The sequence below is a fragment of the Talpa occidentalis genome, unplaced genomic scaffold, assembly GCF_014898055.3.
Source record: "Talpa occidentalis isolate TD23 unplaced genomic scaffold, MPIMG_talOcc4v2.1 talOcc4.17, whole genome shotgun sequence".
Classification (NCBI taxonomy): domain Eukaryota; kingdom Metazoa; phylum Chordata; class Mammalia; order Eulipotyphla; family Talpidae; genus Talpa; species Talpa occidentalis.
The window spans coordinates 43689669-43710510 of record NW_023601754.1 but is presented as its reverse complement, the minus strand read 5'-3'; the positions used below and the strand labels follow the sequence as shown (position 1 = coordinate 43710510).

The following is a 20842-nucleotide window of genomic DNA, read 5'->3' as shown; positions in this document are numbered from 1 at the left end:
ACCCTGGCGCGGCACAGAACTTCTGGAGAAGGAGGAACACGTCCATGTGTCCTGCCAGAGCCTGAGTATTCAGGAGACCAGGTCGCATTCCCTCCCCTTTGCTCTCACCACGAAGCCGGCCCGTTGGTGCTGAGTCAGTGGACATCAGATGTCCAGGGAGTGCTGGGCCTGAGCCTCCCTCTCCTCCCTCTGGGGATGCCCAGCCTCAGCCTCCCAGAAGATCTGGGCCTCTCTGTGCTGGAAGCTGGTGGATCCCAGAGGCCCCTGTATGGGGATGCCCTTAGCAGAAAGACATCTGGTCCAGCATTCAAGTCCTCGGGCTCTGTCCACATCCTGTCTCTCATTATCCTCTCCACCATCCACCTGCGCAGCCTTTCCTCTCGCGCTTTTAGTCACACCCCTGGATTAGACTCGGCGGGGAGAGGCGGGCCTTGAGCTGACTGAGCAGCAACCTCTGCTGGTCCCTCTGGGAATCCTGCCCTACTTCCGCTCTGTGCTCTTACCTCCGGGAAATAGAGGTGGGTTTTGGGGTGACTTAGTGTTTTCCCTGCATGACTCAGGAAGGAGTGAAACCAGGTTCAGGAGAGTCTCTGTACAGAAGTTCCCCTTTACAGAAAACCAGCAAACAAGGGGAGGTTATTCAGTCCCCGTCAGGTGGTCAAAGGTCTAACATTTTTCCTTGAAGCCTTTGATGTGGCCTGTTGGGGTCTCAAGAAATCCAGGAGGGGCCCCGACTGCTGGGCTCAGGTACATAAATATCCTCAGGGCTCAGATCTGATTTTATGGCTCGCACTCTACCTCCTCTGTGGTCTGGGCCTGGGTTCTCAGGGTCCCCTTCCCACAGTCCTAAAGAAGCAGTTCCCAGAAGAAACTAAGAAGCCACATCTGTTTTGTGGTTGATGTGACAGTAATGGTTTGCATTGGGGTTATGCAACTCCTGTAAAAGAAAAGAACCCTCTGAGCTGCTGTAACCTTCTCAGAACATGACCAGCATCTCCCCCAGCCCTGGGCCCAGGCAGGGCTGCTCTGTGGGGTGCCTGGCTGTGTTGGGAGTGGGAAGGGGGGGGGGTTCTGCCCCTCGGTCCCTCCCTCCTCAAGCCCTACCCCTTCCCCTTTTACTGCTATTTCCTGACAAGGAAGCACAGCCAGGGGTGGCTGGGGTCAGAGCTGGGGCCCTCTGGGACCCAGGGACAGGACACTCATCACCCACACTCACCTCATAGGTGGGAAGGGTTGGTCAGGGGTTGGATTGAGGGGCCTGGAAAGGGAGAGAGAAAAGCCCCCAAAGCCTGCCACAAGTCTAAAGCATCTTCCAGTGGGGACCCACAGAAAAGGGTCAGAAACAACCAGACAAGTCTGGAGGGAAAAGAGCAAAATCAAAATCAAGACAAAAACTTCCATTGTCACCTCCCCACGGGTCTCACCCACATCTGTGTCACCCAGCCTACGACCAAAATGCAAGCTCAGTTTCTTCACGTGTCTCTTGGCTCCATGTGCCTCTTCCAGGCCTCCTTCAGGCTCTCTATCCTGCTTCTGCAGGGTCCCCTCTGCAGCTTCTTCTCTCCCTGCTCAGCTCCACCCTCTTTTTGGGTAGGGCAGGAAACCTGAAACCTCCCCCTTTCCTGGGGACCACCCTGTTACACTTCTACCAAATTTGAGGAACAGGACCCAGCCCAGGCTAACTGCCATCAAAACTACAGACAGGACCCCAATCATGACGGCATCGATGTCACCCCCAGAGAGGCCTGTGGTTTCTTCTCTAGACTTGTGGCCAATGTCAGGGATGCTGACCAGGCTGTGGAGGGTAAAGTCGACGCTGAGCCCTGGTCAGAGGTGGCTCTGATCTCCAGGCTGAAGGCCAGTGAGACCAAGCTCTGTCTTGAAGGTCTTGGGCTTCACCCCCACTCCAGTGCAGGCTGAGCCAGGGAGATGACACGGGTGTCCAGAGGACTCCTGTCCAGTGTCAGGAGAATGTCACTGGAGGGACGTGTTGCCTCGGGAGGAGGCTTCTGTCTTTAAGGTTTTATACTGGTATTGTAGGGGTCTGTTGAGGCTTTGGGGGGAAGGTTCCAGTGTGGGGGGAAGCCCAGAATGCTCGTGTTTCCCTGTCCTAGCACTGAGGTGTTGCGAGCAAATCATCTCTGTCCTCGGGTGATGGCGACAATGCTCTATCAGCCTTGGAGAGGAGGCAGGAGGTCCAGACACCCAGAGTCTATGAGGGAGCCCCACCCAGGAGGTGCACCCCCAGGGCAGCGCCTTCCTTGCTTATCTTTCGAGGACATTAGATGGCTCCATCTTCTGAGCTCCTGAGACCCAGTGCACATTTGCAAAGGGGTAAACCTGGGAGGGCTGCATAGCCTTGGCCCTGGGTCCTGGGTCAGGGTTCTGTGAACTCACCTTCCTCTTGGCATGATCCCTTCCCACCTGCACACCAGCTCTCCCCTCCTAAATCCCAGGGGCTAGAGAGAGGCGTGGGGTGACTTAGAAAAGACACAGAGAATGGACCCAAGTCCTGGGAATTTCTATATAGAAGTTTCCATTCAGAGAAAAAGAGCAAATAAAGGAGCTTTCTTTATTCAGACCCCCTCAGGTGGTCTGTGATGGGTGACTCCCCTGGGAAACCTGCCCCCAACCCCATACACACACATTTTCAGGGGGGTGGAACCTTAGTCTATTCAGGGCACAGGGCAGCCTGCTAGGGTCTCCAGAAATCGTGGGACAAAGACCTGGGCATATTTCAGAATACCCTCATGGTTCAGAGCTTGTTCTCTGACTCAGGTTCCAGCTCTGACCCTACTAGGGTCTGGGGTCTCAGGGGACCTGCCACAGCACTAATGGAGCAGTTCCTGGAACAAACTAAGGAGCCACTTGTACCATGGAATTGATTCAGCAGGAGCTATTTGTGTCGGGTTGTTGTCACTCCTGTAAAAGAAAGAGAGACCTCTGAGCTCCTGTAACCTTCTCAGAATATGTCCAGCATCGCCAGGCCCTGGGCCCACCTGGGGCTGCTCTGTGGGGGGCCTGGATGGACTGAGAGGGGTTTCTGCCCCCAGGCCTCTCCCACATCAACCTGTTCCCCTTTTCCTGCTGTTCCTTATAATGAAGCACAACCAGAGGCAGCTGGGGGCCCTCAGGCCTATGGGCCAGGATACTCATCACCCACACTCACATGGTAGATGGGAACAGCTGGTGCAGGGCCGGGTGTGGGAGCCTGGGCAGGGGGAGAGAGCAGATGTCAGGGCACAGAGAAGGGGGTCATTTCTCAGGAGTTAACAGCTCTGTCTCCAAGCAGCCAACTACAAAGCTAGAGTCCCAAACCCCAATGCTGGTCCTGGTTGCACCCCACTCCTCTTTAGCTATGGACCCCTGACTGATGCCCCAGTGACCACTCTGCTCCTGACTGGACTCCAGGGACTCCTCAGGCTGAGGAGGAGTAAGACAGGGTGGGCGTGGGAAGAGATTCAGCCCTTATAAAAGGCAGGGGCACGGCTGGGGGCAGGAAATGCCCTCTTACCTTCTACCAAATTTGAGCAACAGGAGCCGACCCAGGGCAGATACCTGCAAAACTAGGACCAGGACTCCGATGACGATGACAGAGATGGCTCCTGCAGAGAGGCCTGTGGCATCACCTCCTGCTGAAAGCAGAAGAGCACGTAGAGGTGAAACCCAGGTCATTTAGAGGGGAAACCACCAGGGCCCTTGAAGGAAGGACCTGGCGAGGGGAAGGAAAGGTCACTGGTCTGTGTGAGGTTGTGTGTTGTCCTCAGAGTGTCTAGACGCCCCTCCCGGCTGCTGCATCCTTCTGTTCTCACAGCCGAGACCTTGCACTTGCTGCACCCCTCACATTCTCCCACACGCAGCCGTACCGCTTCCCGCCATGTTCCTCAAGGCCTCTCTTCTCACACTCTGCTCGTCCCTCTTCCCTGTCCCGTCACTGTGCACGGTCTCTGAGGGCAGAGCCCACCATCACCTCAGCGCTGACGAGGAATAATAATATGAGCCGATGTGTCCTGCTTGGCCTGTGCCAGGCTCGTGGAAGAACTTTCCATTCCCTCACCTGGTCCTCCTTCCCTGGAGGGAGAGGGTGTCATCCCCACGCTCCATAATTAGAACCTGAACATAAAATTCTGAAAGAGTCTACAGAGATCACAGAATAGAACAGACAAAACAAAATTGTAACCAAGTTCTGCTTGACTTTCAGTTAATGAAAACAATGTTAATTAAAAAAAATCACATACCTTGAACCCTGACTCTGCAGGAGCCTAAGTGATTTCATCTCATTGGCTCCTAATCAACACCCTCTCAACAGCCTGAGATCCAGCTGTTCTATTACAGTTTGGCAGATGGGGAAACTGAGGCTCAGGAAGATGAGTCTTGCCCGAGGTCAGACAGCTGGGTCATCAGAACAAACAAGATTGGCCTAATTCTGGTTCTTCCCCGTGTTGCCCCACCGGCTCTGAGGAGATGCCCACTCCTCAAGGATCTTCCATTCCAATCCCCCACCCTCAGTGAGACATGCAAGGGGGAAGCAGGAGAGGTCAAAGGTCACTCACTAATCACAGTCAGCGTGATGGGGTCACTTTGGCTGGAAATATCCAGCCTCAAGACTTCACACTGGTACTCCCCGACATCCTCCCTCTTGACGGGGCTGATGGTGAGGGAGCTCCTGTCCTGGGACAGCGTCATCCTGTCTGTGAGCCGCAGACGCTGGTTATTCAGGAGCCACAGGACGGAATTCCCAGTGTCTCCTGTGAGGCAAGTCAGGATCACGGCATCTTTATCTTCAGTGACTGTGGTTTTGCTGGCTTGGATGGAGGGCAGAGTCGCTGACTCTGTGGAGAAACAGCAGAGGAGATTGAGTGAGAGTGGGCCTGGGGCCTGGGCCAAGCTTCCTCCTCAGGTCTCAGCCCCTCACAGGCCACAGGAGACTGCAAAGGTCACAGAGGATGATGCTGACCTCTGCAGGAGGTGAGTGTCTTTCATGGGGTAATCTGAAAATGAGGGCTGCCCCGTCTTCTGACCTCAGGGTGACCCCAGACTAGTCCCCCTGCATATCTCTGTAGTATTGGCGGCAACAGAAACCTCTTTCAGCCCATGTGTCCAGTGTCACAGTTGTGGTGAAATACTGAAATCTTTTCCTTTAAGATCAGGAAGGGGCCTCCCCAGTGGTGCTGGGCTGCGAAGCTGCCAGCAACCACTGCAGTGCCAGTTCGATCCCTGGCCACTGGCGAGGGTCCCACATGGCGTGCAGACCTCTCCTGCTGCGCCTGCTGCTCCCCTCAGCAGTGTATTTCGTCAGTCTGCCTGCCCTGCTCCCCACTCTGGCTCTGGTGAATTCTCTCACCCTCCTGCGCTTCTGACTGTACCCAGTGCTTGTATAAATAAATAAATAAATCTTAAAAAAAAAATAAAATCAGGAAGAAGTCAGGATGCTATTTGCAGCACCCTTATTCACATCGTATGTATGTCCAAGCCAGAATAACAAGGCCAGAGAGAGAGAGAGAGAGAGAGAGACAGAGAGACAGAGAGACAGAGAGACAGAGAGACAGAGAGAATGCATCCAAACTGAAAAGGAAGGCATCTGGTTGGATAAGGGTGAGGGTTCCTCCCAATGGCATGAACGTATATGCCCAAAACCCTCAGCATCCCACAGAAACTGTCTGAATAAACAAATCCTTCAAAGTTGCATGGTCTCAATCAACATAAAAAGTCTGTCGTGTTTCTAAACTCGACAATAAACTATCCAAAAAGGAAATTAAAAAAAACAGTTTCATCTACAGTAACATCAAAAATTCTCTGGGGATGGAGAAAATTTCCTCCCACATTCCATTTCTTCTGCTATGAGAAGTAAGAGAGGAAGGAGAGGAAGGGTCCACAGAGGTGCAGTGGCGGGGGGTTCAGGCACAGATTTGGGGCTTTTTTGTGTCCATGGACACAAGTTGGAAAGCAAAAAAAATAACTTCCCATTTATTTCCGGAAACCAACAGACTCCACCCCAGAGATGGTGCTGATGGCCCCTGGAGCCGCTTACCAGAGACCGTGATATTCTTGACTGTGGAGCTGTTGAGGCCAGTGGCGTTGTTGTGGGCCAGGCAGGTGTAGGCGCCACTGTCACTCACAAAGATGTTGGGGATAAAGAGCTCCTGTGTGGATTGCTGGTACCACCCATTGATCAGCCAGGAATACTGTGCGGGCGGATTAGAGGCTGCATGGCAGGAGAGGCTGAGCGCTGCCCCTGGACGGTAGTAAGATCGTGGGGGGAAAATGATGGGGGTGTCCGGGCCATCTGGAGCAAAGAGAACAAAGCCACACGTGATGGCATCAGCTCCTGAGCTGTACAAGGGCAGCAGTGTCCCTCTCAGCAGATCTCACCTTGTTTGAAATGGTCCCACCACCACCCCCAAGGTCGGCTCCTGAGTCTGCTCCTCCACCACAGGTTGTGGACCCCGAGGCCCCCAGCCCAGGAGCAGCCCCCGTCCTAGTCCTGGCTCAGGCTGGGCCTGCCTGGCTTTGCCTGGGACGGGCAGTCATGACCAGCTGGGATGTCCAGGGGAGGGCCGTGCACGTGGACCAGAGGGGGCCTGGGCTCTGGCTGTGTGGGTGTGGGGCAGCCCGGCCATGTCGGGACAGGAGTTACTCACAGAGAACATTCAGGCTGAGAGGGTCGCTGCGGCGGGCACTCACTGGGTTCCGGGTCTCACACACATAGGGCCCCGTGTCAGTCCTGGTGACACGGAGTAGCGTGAGGGTCCGGTTGTCCTTGGACAGCTGCAGCCTGTTGCTGTCCGGGAGGCTCTGGCTGTTGATGGACCACAGGAAGGTTGTATCCGGAGTCTCAGGTCCACATGTTAACACCACAGTGTCCTCGTGCTCCACAGGGTTGGAGTTGTTGCTTGTGATGTGGGGTTTGGGTAACCGCTTTGTGTGGGTAACAGAGAGAACTTTGCCTTGTGTGGTAGCTTTGATTCCTGCAAAGGCATCTTCCATCAGAGTTGGCACCTCTCAACACTCAGCCAACCTACATCCTTAAAGCTCAAGGCAGATGTGTGTCTCCAAACAGATGCAGGAGGGTGTGAGGCCACCTGCTCCATGTCTGGGGGAAATACAGACCTTCTTAGTGTTTGCTATGCAGTGTTGGGTGAAGGAAGGAACCAGAACGAGACAGAGACCCCAGCATCCCTACCAGTTCATCTCTGACCAGCCTGTTCAAGGTCTGGGGGTTTGACGTGGGGGGAGACCAGGAGACACCACGGTTAGCCACTACTCAGGACTCAGGGTGTGGGCAGGTCTGTCCAGTGACCACAACTGAGACGAGACAGCGACCCCATAAAGGGTAGAGCACAGTCAAGACCAGAAATGATCCAGACAGAGAGAGGAAGCAGGAGCTGCTGGCTTCAGCAGCAGAACCATGGAATCTGCCCTTGGACCTGGAAGTCTCTTTTCCCTCTGCTGAGAGTAATACGCTTGATTCTTTTTCCTGAAATACATACCAATATTTTCAAATGTAGAACAATGACTGATAGAAAGGGGAAGGGTATAATTTTATTGGGGAAAAAAAAAACTGGCCTCATTTGTGCTTAGCAGCTATGAGACAGAAACTGGAGAAGTTAAATTGTCAGAAAATATGAGAAAGTTATTACTTAAGCCCCAAAGATCTAGTAGACCAGTTTCTGGAAGCTTCTCTCTAGAGAGCACGCAAGCTCTTTTTTTTTTTTAAAGATTTATTTTTTTATGCATAGAAGAGCTGGGGTACAGGCCAGAGATGGGTGTGTGTGTGAGAGAATTCACCAGAGACAGAGTGGGGAGCAGAACAGGCAGACTGAAATACACTGCTGAGGGGAGCAGCGGGCGAGACAGGAGAGGTCTGCCTCACCATGTGGGTTTCTCTAAGGCTGCCCAGGGATCGAACTCATGCTGCAGAGGCTGCAGTCTGCTTCACAGTGCAGTGCTTAACCCCTTGCACCACCAGGGAGGCCTACCACTCAAGCTCTTAGAGCAAGGTCTGCAGTCCAGCCAGGACCACATGATGAGATGATGCTGACATGGGTGTGAAACCGTGACTCGTGGGTTGTGAGATATGAGTCCTGTTAACAGGACAGAATCGACCAGGAGGAGGTAAGAGGGGTCTGTGAGACAAAAGGGGTTTCTGTTAGACAGCAAACAAGTCGAAATGCTGTTGCGTCAGTACATTTAGGGCAGAGTCCCTGTCAGCAGCTCTGTGGACAGTCAGGAGTGGGGAGGAAGCCCCATACGGGGCTGTGATGTGTTTTTTTCTCTCTTGTCCTCAGGAAACAGAACTACAGTTTGATGAATCCTGCAGGATGGGAAGCATTTACAGAAAGGACGTGGCTGGGGGGTCTCAGCTCCCAGGGCACCCACTCTGTGGTCAAGGTGTTGTCATGAACACCGTGTGTGTGAAGTGGGCACTGACCAGTCAGAGGGCACAGGGCCTGACCAGTTCCCCTGGGAAGGTCTGGGGACCCCCTGGGAGGAGAAAGACCCTCACAGTAGGAGCAGGAAGTGAATCAGGAGCCCAAGAGGGAGCCCATGAGGTTTGGGGGGCTGCAGACCCATGCTGCCTTACTGTCCCTGCTCATGTCATGTGGTGTAGACAGCTCATGTCATTTGGCCCTGTTCCACTTTAGGGCATCAAGGAGGGTAAGATGGGTCTAGGCACAATGGAAGCTTTTTGTCCTGGTTCCTGGGAAACTGGCCAGTGGAAGAGTCTCAAGGGTTGTTGCTCTGACTAATTTTGATGTCCCTCCCTATTACTCAGGACAGTGTTAGCATCACTGGTGTCACAGGGGTCGTCTGGGAGGCGCAGGGTGGAGGAAGCTGTGCAGAGAGGGGCAGTGCTGGCTGGAATGGAGGCAGGAGAGGGACATGGAGGTCAGAGAGAGCAGAAAGGACAGAGAGAGCAGAAATGTCCTAGGCCACCAGCAGTGGGCTACAGGTGACTTCAAAGATCCCAGGCACCAGGAACTCTGAACCAGTGAAGCCCTGAAAACCCTCCCCCACAAAGTCAGCAGGACACATGGCTGTGGGGAGAGGTGGTGAGAGGACAGAATTTGGGTCCTGACCCTGGAGAGACAGGGGCAGCTGTGGCTCAGTCTGCTAGGCCCTGCACTCGTTCAGACCCCGCCAAGATGCAGAGGGTTCATTTGTCCACTCCTTCATTCATCACAATTCATTCCTTCCTTCTATATCAAAAAACAACAGAGGTTGGGGTCTCCCCTGGTGGCGCAGTGGTTGAGTGCTAGGCTGCAAAGCTGCCCGCAGCCTCTGCAGCGCTGGTTCGATCCCCGGCCGCCAGCGAGGGTCCCACGTGGCACAACAGACCTCTCCTGCCGCGCCCGCTGCTCCCCTCAGCAGTGTACTTCGTCAGTCTGCCTGTTCTGCTCTCCCCTCTGGCTCTGGTGAATTCTCTCACCCTCCCGTGCTTTTGACTGTACCATAGTGCTTGTATAAAAAATAAATAAATAAATAAAATTTTAAAAAACAAACAACAAAAGAAAAACAACAGAGGTTGTTCAAGGTGGGCCTGTGCCCCCTATACCAGGTGCAGGTATAGGGCAGGGAGTGAGTAGGCAAATTCCTTTGCATCTTACACCAGTGGGAGTGACACCCACATACCAAGAAACAAAAAGTGATTTCAGTGCAGGGAAATGTGGAGGGGCCCGTCAGGGGGGCCTGGCCATTCCCAGCACTGACTGTGGATGCAGGTAGATTAGTTCTAGAGTCAACATTCTCCGTTTACTCTCATTTCCCAGACCAGAACCTCGGCCTCAGAGCTGAGGATGGTCTCAGATCCTCATGTGTCTAACAAGGCCTGTAAGGGAGAGGCTGGGCTGTGGGGCAGGCTGAACAATGGGGCTGGTCACTCACGGTCTGCGGGACCCTCATCTGGTGACCGAATCTCCCTGTGCTTCAGTTTCCCCGGCATAAAGCTGGGTAAGTGATAAGTGAACTCAGGCTTGCTCTATTGTCTTGAATTAATCTTAAATTATTCATCATTAATTGACCTACAGGTTATACAGAAAAGCTGCCCAAATAAAGAACGTTTGTTGTTCTTTGTCTCAGGGGAGATGCTCCCTGGGCTGGTTCCTGATGGAGGAGAAGCTACCAGGGGCTTCTTCCTTCCTCTGTTGCTCCCCGGGGACCCGGCCTTTTAGTGGACTCTTTTAGCTCCCTAGGGCAGTCAGCTGATAGCCTGGGAACCTTGTCTTCTGTGCTTTCCTGCTGAATCTCAGGTGGAGGACCAGGCTCTGTCCCTGCCCCCACATGGCTCTGGGGGCTGAGCCCTGCCTGGTGAGGTGCTCAGGGACCTCAGGACTCACAACTGCCAGGGCATTACCACTCCTAGCCAGTCCTTCCCAGGAGGTCCAAACCCAACCCTGACAGGTCCCCCAGGATCAGTAGTCAGGAGCCTTGGGGCAGCCCAAGGCTGAGCTTCTCTGTGAGGACCCCTGGGGCCCTCAAAGACAGTCCCTGACTAAGGCCTGCAGGGTCTTGCTCAGGGTCATGTAGACCCTGGAGGCTGGATGAGACTGGTTCCTTCTCTGGACTGAGACAGTGACTCCTTCGGATGGGCCTTCTCTCTGCAGAGAATGTGGCAGAGTCTGGCAACTGGGAAAGGAATTCTGAGCTTACAAATTTTGTCTCCACTGTCTGTGTCCTGTTCTAAATTCTCAGACTCCAAGGAAGTAGGGGAGAGGGAGGTACCACCCAGACCTGTCCACCCAGTGCATATGAAATAGATTCACCCACCAGCATCCAGAGGTCAGAAAGTCATCACTCACGGTGAATGGAAAGATGTCCAGTTACTTCTTCTGTTAGCGAGTTGTTCTTGGTGACTTCTAGGGTGTAGGGTCCTCTGTGCGCCTGAGTGACCTTCTGGATCAGCAGGGATCCATTGGGGTAGATTGTCATTTCACTGCTGTATTCAGGGCCCTTGGTGATCACATTAGTAGCTATTATGTAAGAGGCAACTAGTTCACTGGGCCGCCCAGATTCCCCTTTGTACCAGACATAGCTATTAGCATGCCCTGGTAGATTGCGGGCGAGTAGGAAAACATCCACTCCTTCTGTAGCACTGGGTGGCACAAACTCAATAGTGGGCTGGGTGGTGATGGGCAGGGTCCAGAAGGTCAAGACCAAGCCTAGGAAGGAAATGAGAGAAATCAATCAATTTGGATTTTTATTGCATTATTTTAATTTAGGTAACAATGGCTTACAACACTGTATATAACTTGGGGGTATAGGTTCATACCTCCTCAGGTGTTAGTTCTAATACCACATCCACCACAAAAGCACCTATTATAAGTCCATAATATTCCACTGGGCCCCCTCCCTTTGGCCCTTTGGCCTCCCACTCTGGTAGCTGCACTTCTATAGTCAGATTTCTAGGGTTTGTTTTGGTTGTTTTTGTGTTCCTGTGTCTTCTTTCTCTATATTCCACATATCAGTGAAATCACTCGATATTTATCTTTCTCCTTCTGACTTACTTTGCTTAACGTAACGTTTGTTCTCGTGTTGGAAGCCAGGGGCGTGTGCTCTTGGGGCAACAGTCCAGAGCCATGCTGCCCCTGCCAGATCAATGAAACCAAGAGCTGGGTCTTTGGAAAAAATAAGGCTCGGGTCTCTCCGGTGGCGCAGCGGTTGAGTGCTGGACTGAGAAGCTGCCTGCAGCCTCTGCAGCACCGGTTCAATCCCCGACCGCTGGCAAGGGTCCCACATGGCGTGAAAGACCTCTCCTGCCGCCCGCTGCTCCCCTCAGCAGTGTACTTCATCAGTCTGCCTGTTCTGCTCCCCGCTCTGGCTCTGGTGAATTCTCTCACCCTCCTGCGCTTCTGACTGTACCCAGTGCTTGTATAAATATATTTTAAAAAAAAAGAAAAAGAAAAAAATAAGGCTCACTAAGAAAAAAGGATAGAAAACTAATAAAGAAGAGAGGTTACAACATCTCAGAAATAAAGAGGGCCATAAGAGACTACTATGAATATCTTTATTCCATTTTTAGAAGAAATGAACAAATTCTTAGAGTCTTAGAATCTTCCAAGCTTGAATCAAGAAGAAATTGAAAACTTGAACGGATCAATTACAAGCAAGGAAATTGAAACAGAATCTAAAGTCTACCCTCCCCCAGGCTCCAAAAGTCTACCAAAAATCAAAAGCCCAGGACCAGAGAGTTTCACAAATGAGTGATACCAAACCTTCAAAGAGGAGCTAATAGCTATCCTTCTCAAACTCTTCCAAACACATTTTATGAGGCTGACATTGTTCTGATACCAAAGGGAGAAAAGGATATGGCAAAAAAAAAGAAAATTATAGACCAATACGCCCGATGAACATAGGTACAAAAACTCTCCACAAAATCTTAGCATATTGATTCCAACAATACATTAAAAGGATCATACATTAGGCCTCCCCGGTGGCAGGGGTTAAAGTCTAGCACTATCAGCTATTGTCAGCCACTGCTGCATGAATTCGATCCCTGGCTAGAGAGTAACCCACATGGCGCAGCAGACCTGTCCTGTCTCGCCCACTGCTCCCCTCAGCAGTGTATTTCAGTGGATCCGCCTGTTCTGCTCCCCACTCTCTCTCTGGTGAATCCTCTCATCTCCCACCCCTCTGGCCTGCACCACAGCTCTTGTATGCATAAATAAATAAAAATAAATTTTAAAAAAAGGATTATACATCATGACCAAGTGGGAGGATTATTGAACATTCACAAGTTGATCAATGTAAATTCACCATATAAACAGAAGGAAAGAGAAAAATCATTTCATTATATCGCTAGACATAGAGAGAGCATTTGACAAGATTCAACATCCATTTATGATAAAAAAAATAAAAGCTCTCAAAAATGTGGGGGTAGAGAGAACATATCTCAACATAATAAAGGCCGTATACAAGAAACCCACAGCTAACATCACAGGCAATGGTGAAAAACTGAAAACTTCCTCTAAAATCAGGTGCAATGGGCCTCCCTGGTGGCACAAGGGGTTAAGACGCAACCTATGAAGCTATCCACAACCACTGCAGCACGAGTTCGATCCCCGGCCAGGGAGATACCCACATGGCTCAGCAGACCTCTCCTGTCTCCCCGCTGCTCCCCTCAGCAGTGTGTTTCACTCAGTCTGCCTGTTCTGTTCCCCATTCTGTCTCTGGTGAATCCTCGCAGCCCCCACACCTCTGGCCTGTACCCCAGTTCTTGTATGCATAAATAAATAAATATTTTTTAAAAATCAGGTATAAGACAAGGGCGTCCACTTTCACTATTACTAAACACAGTGTTAGAAATCGATCAAATCAATTTGAATCTATGTATTGGAATGGAAAGATGAGGCTCTGGAGGCTGAACCGGTCTCTTAAGCCTTCAAACCCGTAGTGTGTGTGTGGAGAGGTGCGGGGTGGTGTGTCTCCTACTGGTTCAGGGTTAGCACCATGACAGCTCTTGCTTCAACCCCTATAAACTTATTATTTCCTTTGTTTTGAATGCTTTTCCCTAGGTGTGTGTCCTCACCCCCTTCTGCTCTCAGACCCTGCTCACCCTTGGGGCATCCTTGTGAGATGCCGGCCTGACTCTCTGCCCTGAAGACCCTCTGTCCTCACTGTGTGACCTTTCCCTGCTCTGTGCCCTTCAGAACACTTGTGAGCACCTGACAGCATGTTCTAGATCTTTGTGGTCTAGCTCCCTCCTCTTAGAACATGAGCTCCATGAGGGCAGGGACTTTGTTCCCCTAGTGGTGGGACAGGTTGCCAGTCCCTGTGGGTGAGTGTGAGTGTCTCCAGGGCCTCCGCGACCTGGTATTTATTTGCCAGTTTCTGAGCATGGTGGTCGAGAATGTTCATGACCTTGACTAGGTTTGATAATGGGGTCACTCTCACATAAATAGTTATTTTATCATCGGCCTTCAAATATTATTCAGTGAGGAATTACCTGCGACATTAATAGAAATTAATGGTGACTTTTCTCTCTCTCACCACTTCCAGATCATGAGAATTTCTCTTACTGAGCGCCTGCTCCCCCCGATGCTATTCTGCTCTTCTTTCCTCTTTCCTCAGGTCCAAACAGAAGCCCTCTGTCCCCTCTCAGACCCTGTCCTCCGAGGAGATCCCAGTCAATGTCTGTTCTCCCATATTTCCACCCCAGGAACGGCCCATCTCACCTGCCAGCAGGAGCCCCTGCCAGGGGCCTCGGCCTCTGCGTCCATGGGCTGAGGGGGCCTCCATGGCGTCTGCTGCCTGCTCTGAGCTCCCTCTGAGAGAAGTGCTAGGGCTCCAGAAAGGCTCCCAGCAGTTGAGTGTCTGGGCTGAGGTGCTCTCAGCTCAGTGCCAACCCTCTTCCTGGGGCAGGAAGGTTTTGCTGGGTCACATGGTTTGGGGCGGGGTCTCTTCCCAGGACCCTCCTTTCTTCTAACCTCTGTGGTCCTCTTTTTCCTCTTCCCCTTATCAGGCCACTGGGGACTGCTAAGGCTTCTACCTTCTTAGGTTGTGATTTACTACCCTACACACACACAAGTATTGTTTGGATAAACACAAATCTAGGGGGGCAGTGTCTGTGTCCAGGGTTTCCCCACAGCTCTGGGCTGCTCTTCTGGCTTCTCCCTTCAGAGCAGGAGCCTGGGGGCCACGGCAGGACTCTTGTCACAGGGCTGCCCCCCGACCTGTGCACAGAATCACCTGTGCAACTTTGTAAAGATCGCGAATGCCCAGGTGATGCCTTAGACATGCTGCTTCAGCGGGTGCCCAGGGAAGGGGGATGCCCAGACAGGTGACCCCATGGTGACGGTGGGAGCCTCCCCCCTCACCCCTTCCTGTGCACTGGGAGGGGCTGCAGGTCCTGGGAACATGCAGCTCCTGACCCGGCAGGTGAGGGGGGAATCCGAGAGTGCATCTCCCCAGCTGTCAGGTGATGCTGTCATCCTGGCCTGCAGCGCCCACTTTCCAGAGCGAGACTGATGAGGACCCCGTGCCTGAGAGAGACTTCCTGCCCCATTGTAGGTCTGTGCTGTGTCCTGTTTGGGGACACATAGAGACCTGGACCCTGAAACCCAGGGGAGATTTCCCTTTGTGACACAGGAGCCCGGCTGGGCACAGGGTCTCCCCAGTTTCTCAGGGCTCTGGGAAGGCTGGATTCTCTCCAGGCAGGAGGGTCACAGAGAAGGCCCTGGGGTGAGTACAGGGCGGCTGAGTGAGGCCTGGGGAGGGGCCCCTCTAGCTCCAGCGTCACCAGCCTGGTTTCTGCTCCCAGGCACGGAGACCCAGGACCGGGGGTCTCAGGAGCTGCAGCTCCTGGTGCTAAGGGGGAGGTTTCCTCATGTCCTGGGAAGGGGAGGAGAGGCCAGAGCCTGGCTCCCTGGTCCTGGGAAGGTCTCAGGGAGACCCTCCCTCTCTGTGTCCAATGGCTGAGCTGTGACTCGGAGCCTGTCCGTGTTCTCCCTACTGGCCTAGGGGCCTCTGTGCTCTGCCTGCTGACTTTCCTGTGGTCACCCACCTTCCCCATGGGTGGTGCCAGGTAGGGAATGGGGAGCTGCTCAGGGAACCTAAAAGAGCAGGGTGCTCTGAGATGGGGCTGGGGACAGAGAAGGCAGTTGGGCGGATCCCAGAGGGTCTGCTGGAGTTCAGGATGAAATTGATGTCTGCAGAGGGCGCCTCGTCCTCATGTCTCCCCCTGGAGGGCAAGACGAGACCTGCGGCCAGTGTCACACGGGCTCTTACCCAGTGCAGGTTGAGCCCAGGGAGAGGACAGGTGTCCAGAGGACACCTGGTCGGGTGTGGGGAGAAAGTCACTCTGGGGATGCCCTGTCTCAGGAGGAGCCTCTGTCTCCAGATTTCAGAAGATGGGCTGTGAGGAGTTCTTGAGGCTCTTGGGATGGCATGTCTGCCTGGAGTCTGAGCCCCGGAATGCCCTGTGTTCCCCATCACAGCACAGGGGAATCACATCCTTGTCATCTATGTCCTGTCATTTGCTCTGGTGTCCCCGTAGGGCCTTAGGGCTGCATCAGCCCCACATGGAGACCCATCCAGGGGATCCTGTGGGTTCCTCTGTTAGAGGAGGGGAGGCCCCTGTGGGACCCTCAGCCCCTCTGAGATGGACACAAATGTGGATGGACCCTGAGTCTTGTCCCATCTGCAGCTAGAATTCCCCTTAACCCCTAGGGCTATCTCTCAGTCTATATCTCTCCATATCACTCTGTCTCTTTCCTGTGTCTCTTTCCCTCCTTGTCCCTGTGTCTCCATCTCTGTCTTCTTATTTTGTGTGACTCCATCCCTCTTTGTCTCTCTGTGGGTGTCTCTGTATCTCTGTGTACTTGTGTTTCTCTCTCTTCTCTGAATCTCTTCCAGTCCTGTATATGTTTTTCTGTCTCTCTGTGTCTCAGGTCCAGGATGAGGATGAGGAAGTGAGGTGTCTAAGGCACAATATCTACACAGGCGCTTGCTCACTCTGGGGGTCATGCAAGTGCCCCCTCAGTGAAGCATCCTGAGCACTTTGCTCACCTCCCCAGTCCTGGTCCTACGTGTCTCTCTGTGACTCACCTTCTGTCTCCGTCTCTTTGTCTTTCCTGCCACCTCTTTCTTACATCTTCATCCCCTTTCTTCTCTGGTTACTTGAAACAGGTGTGAGTGAGGTTAATAATGGCAGCTTTGGGCCTCCCTGGTGGTGCAAAGGGTTAAGCACCACACTATGAAGTAATAGTGGCCTCTGCAGCACGAGTTCGATCTCCAGCCAGCCAGGAGCAACCCACATGGTGCAGCAGACCTCTCCTGTCTCGCCCGCTGCTCCCCTCAGCAGTGTATTTCAGTCAGTCTGCCTGTTCTGTTCCCCGCTCTGTCTCTGGTGAATCCTCTCACCCCCTTGCATCTCTGGCCTGTACCCCAGCTCTTGTATGCACAAATAAATAAATCTTAAAAAAAAATTTTACCTTGATTTATTTTGCTCTTTTCCCTCCAGATATGTGTGGCCATTTCTGCCCTCTTCCTATGGGTCCCCACCATAAGGCACCAGGGGGTGCCTTAGATTTGTGGCAGACTTTCTCAGGGCCACAGTGACCCTGCTTTGGGCCAAGTCTGTTTAGCCGGGCATTTACCCACAAGGGGGTGGGTAACTTTGAGTGTTTGATTTAAAATCTGTAGACTCTATTCTTCCCCTTCTCTTCTCTTTATTGCCTACTGGTTGTATTAAAGTTCCTTTCTAAGCTGTGTGGAGATTCCTCAAGGTATTTACCCAAAGGACACAGAAACATCAATTTAAAAGAGGACCTGCACCCTAATGTTTATAGCAGCACTATTTACAATAGCTAAGCTATGGAAACAACCCAAATGCCAAAAAATAGATGACTGGATCAAGAAGATGTGGTACATACACACAATGGAATATTACTCAGCAATCAAAAAAGATAAACCCGTGCAATTTGCAGCAACATGAATGGAGCTGGAAGGGATCATGCTCAGTGAAATAAGCCAGAAAGAAAAAGAAAAATACTGGATGGTCTCACTCATAGCAGGAATTTAGAAAACCTAAATAAGGGACCAGGAAGAAGACTAATTATAATAAAGTAAAAATCAAAATCAATAAGCAACTATAAACCAGAGATACACTACGGGGCAGGGGGAGGAGGGAGTAGATCAAAACAAGGGGGATGGGAATTGTATGGGGACTATAACCAAGATGAAAATGCATACAATGTGCAAAAATGAAAAATGATGTAAAAAATACATAAAATTAAAAAAAAATAAAATTCTTTTCCATTAAAGGTCTTATGCACTAAAGTATGCTTTGTCTTGATGTAGCATATGAGAGAACCTATTTAGAGCATGCAGGTTTGGAGGTTCCGGGGTGTCCTTCATTCCTACACTGTAAGAGGCTGGGATTGGAGGTCAATATCTGGAGAAAAGAGGTTGACCTTCAGATACTACAAATCTTGCCTTCCTTTTGTCTTTCTATTTCCTTTTTCTCCTTGTCTATTCAGTAGAGAAGTTCTTTTGCCCCTGTTTTTCATCTCTCTCTCTCTCTCTCTCTCTCTCCCTTCCTTCTTCCCCTTATTGATTTTTCTTAACCACTTTCATGGCCCCCGCCTTTGTAACTCATACTTGCAGAATTCAAGTGACTTTAAATTTGGTTCTTTGTTGACTAAAATTGCTTTTAGACCCAACATGAATAATGTAGAAATTATATGAGCTTAAGCTGGCTCAAGTCTGTGCAAGTAAATTAGCAAAATCTAAATTACAATGCTTTTTGCTTCTGGAATAGCCCACAGTTAATTTTTTGGGGGGAAGAATCAGTCACTTGCAATAGAATCTTCAAATCTCGTAACATGATTTTACAATACCACTGGGTAAAAACCTTACTTCTTGTAAGAGGAAATCACACTTGACCAATCTCATGCTGACTCTGGAAAAGTAAGATCATGTGTCAATAAATGCAGATGTGTTTGGTTGGTTTGTTTATTTGTTGGTAGAAAATTTAGTATGAAGGTGTGCTAAGATCAGAAACTAGATGTGGAGGTAGAAATTGGAGGTTAAGAGTAGATAATTTAGGAAAGAGGCATCATAAGACCAGAAACTGGAGGTGGGGGTAGAAATGATTAAGATAGTTGTTAAAGTATCCAGAGGTGGGCCTCTCTGGTGGCACAGGGGTTAAAGACACAGCCCTGGACCTCCCTGGTGGCGCAAGGAGTTAAGACGCAACCTATGAAGCTATCTGCAGCCACTGCAGCTCAAGTTCGATCCCTGGCCAGCAGACCCCACATGGGGTCTCCTGATTCCCCCACTGCTCCCCTCAGTGTATTTCAGTCAGTCTGCCTGTTCTGTTCCCCACTCTGTCTCTGGTGAATCTTCTCACTTTCCACACCTCTGGCCTGTACCCCAGTTCATGTATGTATAAATAAATAAATCTTTAAAAAAAAAAAAGACACAGCGCTATCAAGCTATTGGCAGCCATTGCAACACATGGTGCAGCAGATCTCTCCTGTCATGCCCGCTGCTCCCCTCAGCAGTGTATTTCAGTAGATATGCCTATTCTGCTCCCCACTCTGTCTCTGGTGAGTCCTCTCACCCCCTGCACCTCTGGCCTGTACCCCAGTTCTTGTATGTATAATAAATACATCTTTAAAAGATAAATAAATAAAAACAAAGTATCCAGAAGTCCAGAACTGGAAGTGGGGCTACGGAGATTGGGAAGGTAAGGGGTCATTGTAAAAAAAAAAATCTACTTTCAAATCTACTTAGTCAAACCAAATATAGAAAAAATTGTTAAGTGCCAACCCTGGTAATAATTAATTTAACAACAGTCCACAAAGGAATGAACCCCTCCAAAGAAAAGAATCCAGCATCGGGCCTCCCCGGTGGCGCAGCGGTTGAGCGCTGGGTTGCGAAGCTGCCCACAGCCTCTGCAGCACCGGTTCGATCCCCGGCTGCTCCCCGGCCACCGGAGGAGGGTCCCACATGGCGCGCAGACCTCTCCTGCCGCCCGCTGCTCCCCTCAGCAGTGTACTTCGGTCCTTCTGCCTGCTCTGCTCCCCGCTCTGGCTCTGGTGAATTCTCTCACCCTCCCACGCTTCTGACTGTACCCAGTGCTTGTATAAACAAACAAACAAATAAATAAATAAATAAAATATGCCTCTATTAAAAAAAAAAGAATTTAAAAGAAAAAAAAGAAAAGAATCCAGTATCAGTACAATGTCTGCACTGACAAGACGCAGCTCTCCTTCCCACCTGTGACCAGCAGGTGTTTCTTCGCACCCTTTGCCAAGCAGCAGAGGCTGCTCTCCTCCCAAGGCTGCCTACCTGTGACTATGGTGTCTCTCTTAACAAACCTGTCCCTTTCAGGGGCAGCTCTTTCTGCCCGCTTGTGTCTGTGCAAGCCTCCTCCACTTCCCTCCCTTTTTATAGTAAGTCTGCCCTTTTATTTTTTTTAAAGATTTGTTTATTTGTTCATACAAGAGGTGGGGTACAGGCCAGAGATATGGGGGGTGAGAGGATTCACCAGAGAGAGTGGGGAGCAGAACAGGCAGACTGACTGAAAACACTGCTGAGGGGAGCAGTGGGCGAGACAGGAGATGTGGACTGTTTCCTGGCCGGCTGGGGATTGAACTCATGCTGCAGAGGCTGCGGAATGCTTCATACTGTGGTGCTTAACTCCTTGCGCCACCAGGGAGGCCCAAGCCTGCCCTTTTAAATATAACTAAACATTTCTACCTCTTAGAGAAACTTTCCTGGGGAAATTTACCATGTGCCGCTGAAAGGCGAGCTCTGATAAAACTTTTCTCAGAGGAATCCCAAGGACCCCGTTCTCTGAACCCAACACTTCTCCAAACTGACATCATCTACTACTTCTTGTTTATTTATATTTTCCCCACCACCACTCTTGTGTCTCCTTGTCTCTTTCATTCGCCCCTCCCTCTTAACCTCAGAGCCCTCAGGATATTTATTAAAGGCCGCTAGTTTTTGGACGTTTTTCACTTTGTTGAATTGTCTGCTATGCGAAGGCCCAATGTTTTTTTATATGTCCTGAATTTCTTTGTTGCACATTCTTCTCTCAAATTTGTCCCCCTGTTGTTGAAAATGGTTGCCTTTCATCCTTTTCATGGCTACATAATACTCCATGGTGTGTATGTATTACATCTTGAGCCATTCATACTTTGAAGGAGATGTAGGCTGCTTCTGGGTGCTTCTGGCTATTGTAAATGCTTCTGTGAATACGGTAGAACATATGGGGCCTTTTGTCGATGGTTTTATATTCTGTGGTTAGAAGCCAAACAGTGGATTGCCAGGTTGACTGTGCTACCAGATTGGAATTTTTCTTGTGGACTCAGATGAGTTCCTTGCAGTAACTTAA

The 20842-nt window shown here is 50.9% G+C and overlaps 1 protein-coding gene across 3 annotated transcripts in view; it reads right to left on the bottom strand.

The window, feature by feature from the left end:
* Positions 1-2569: 2569 nt before the first annotated feature.
* Positions 2570-20842, bottom strand: part of LOC119249419 (carcinoembryonic antigen-related cell adhesion molecule 1-like) — a 57060-nt gene continuing 38787 nt past the window's right edge. Inside the window, exons 2-8 of one of the 3 annotated variants that reach the window (XM_054697236.1) lie at positions 10800-11159; positions 6642-6968; positions 6032-6286; positions 4554-4832; positions 3515-3635; positions 3170-3211; positions 2570-2922 (exon numbers count right to left, since the gene is read on the bottom strand). In XM_054697236.1, coding sequence (XP_054553211.1) covers positions 2832-2922; positions 3170-3211; positions 3515-3635; positions 4554-4832; positions 6032-6286; positions 6642-6968; positions 10800-11159 — 1475 coding nt within the window. In that variant the 3' untranslated portion in view covers positions 2570-2831. The remainder of the gene's footprint in view (positions 2923-3169; positions 3212-3514; positions 3636-4553; positions 4833-6031; positions 6287-6641; positions 6969-10799; positions 11160-20842) is intronic. The other 2 variants (XM_054697237.1, XM_037516749.2) reach the window with 2 other exon arrangements.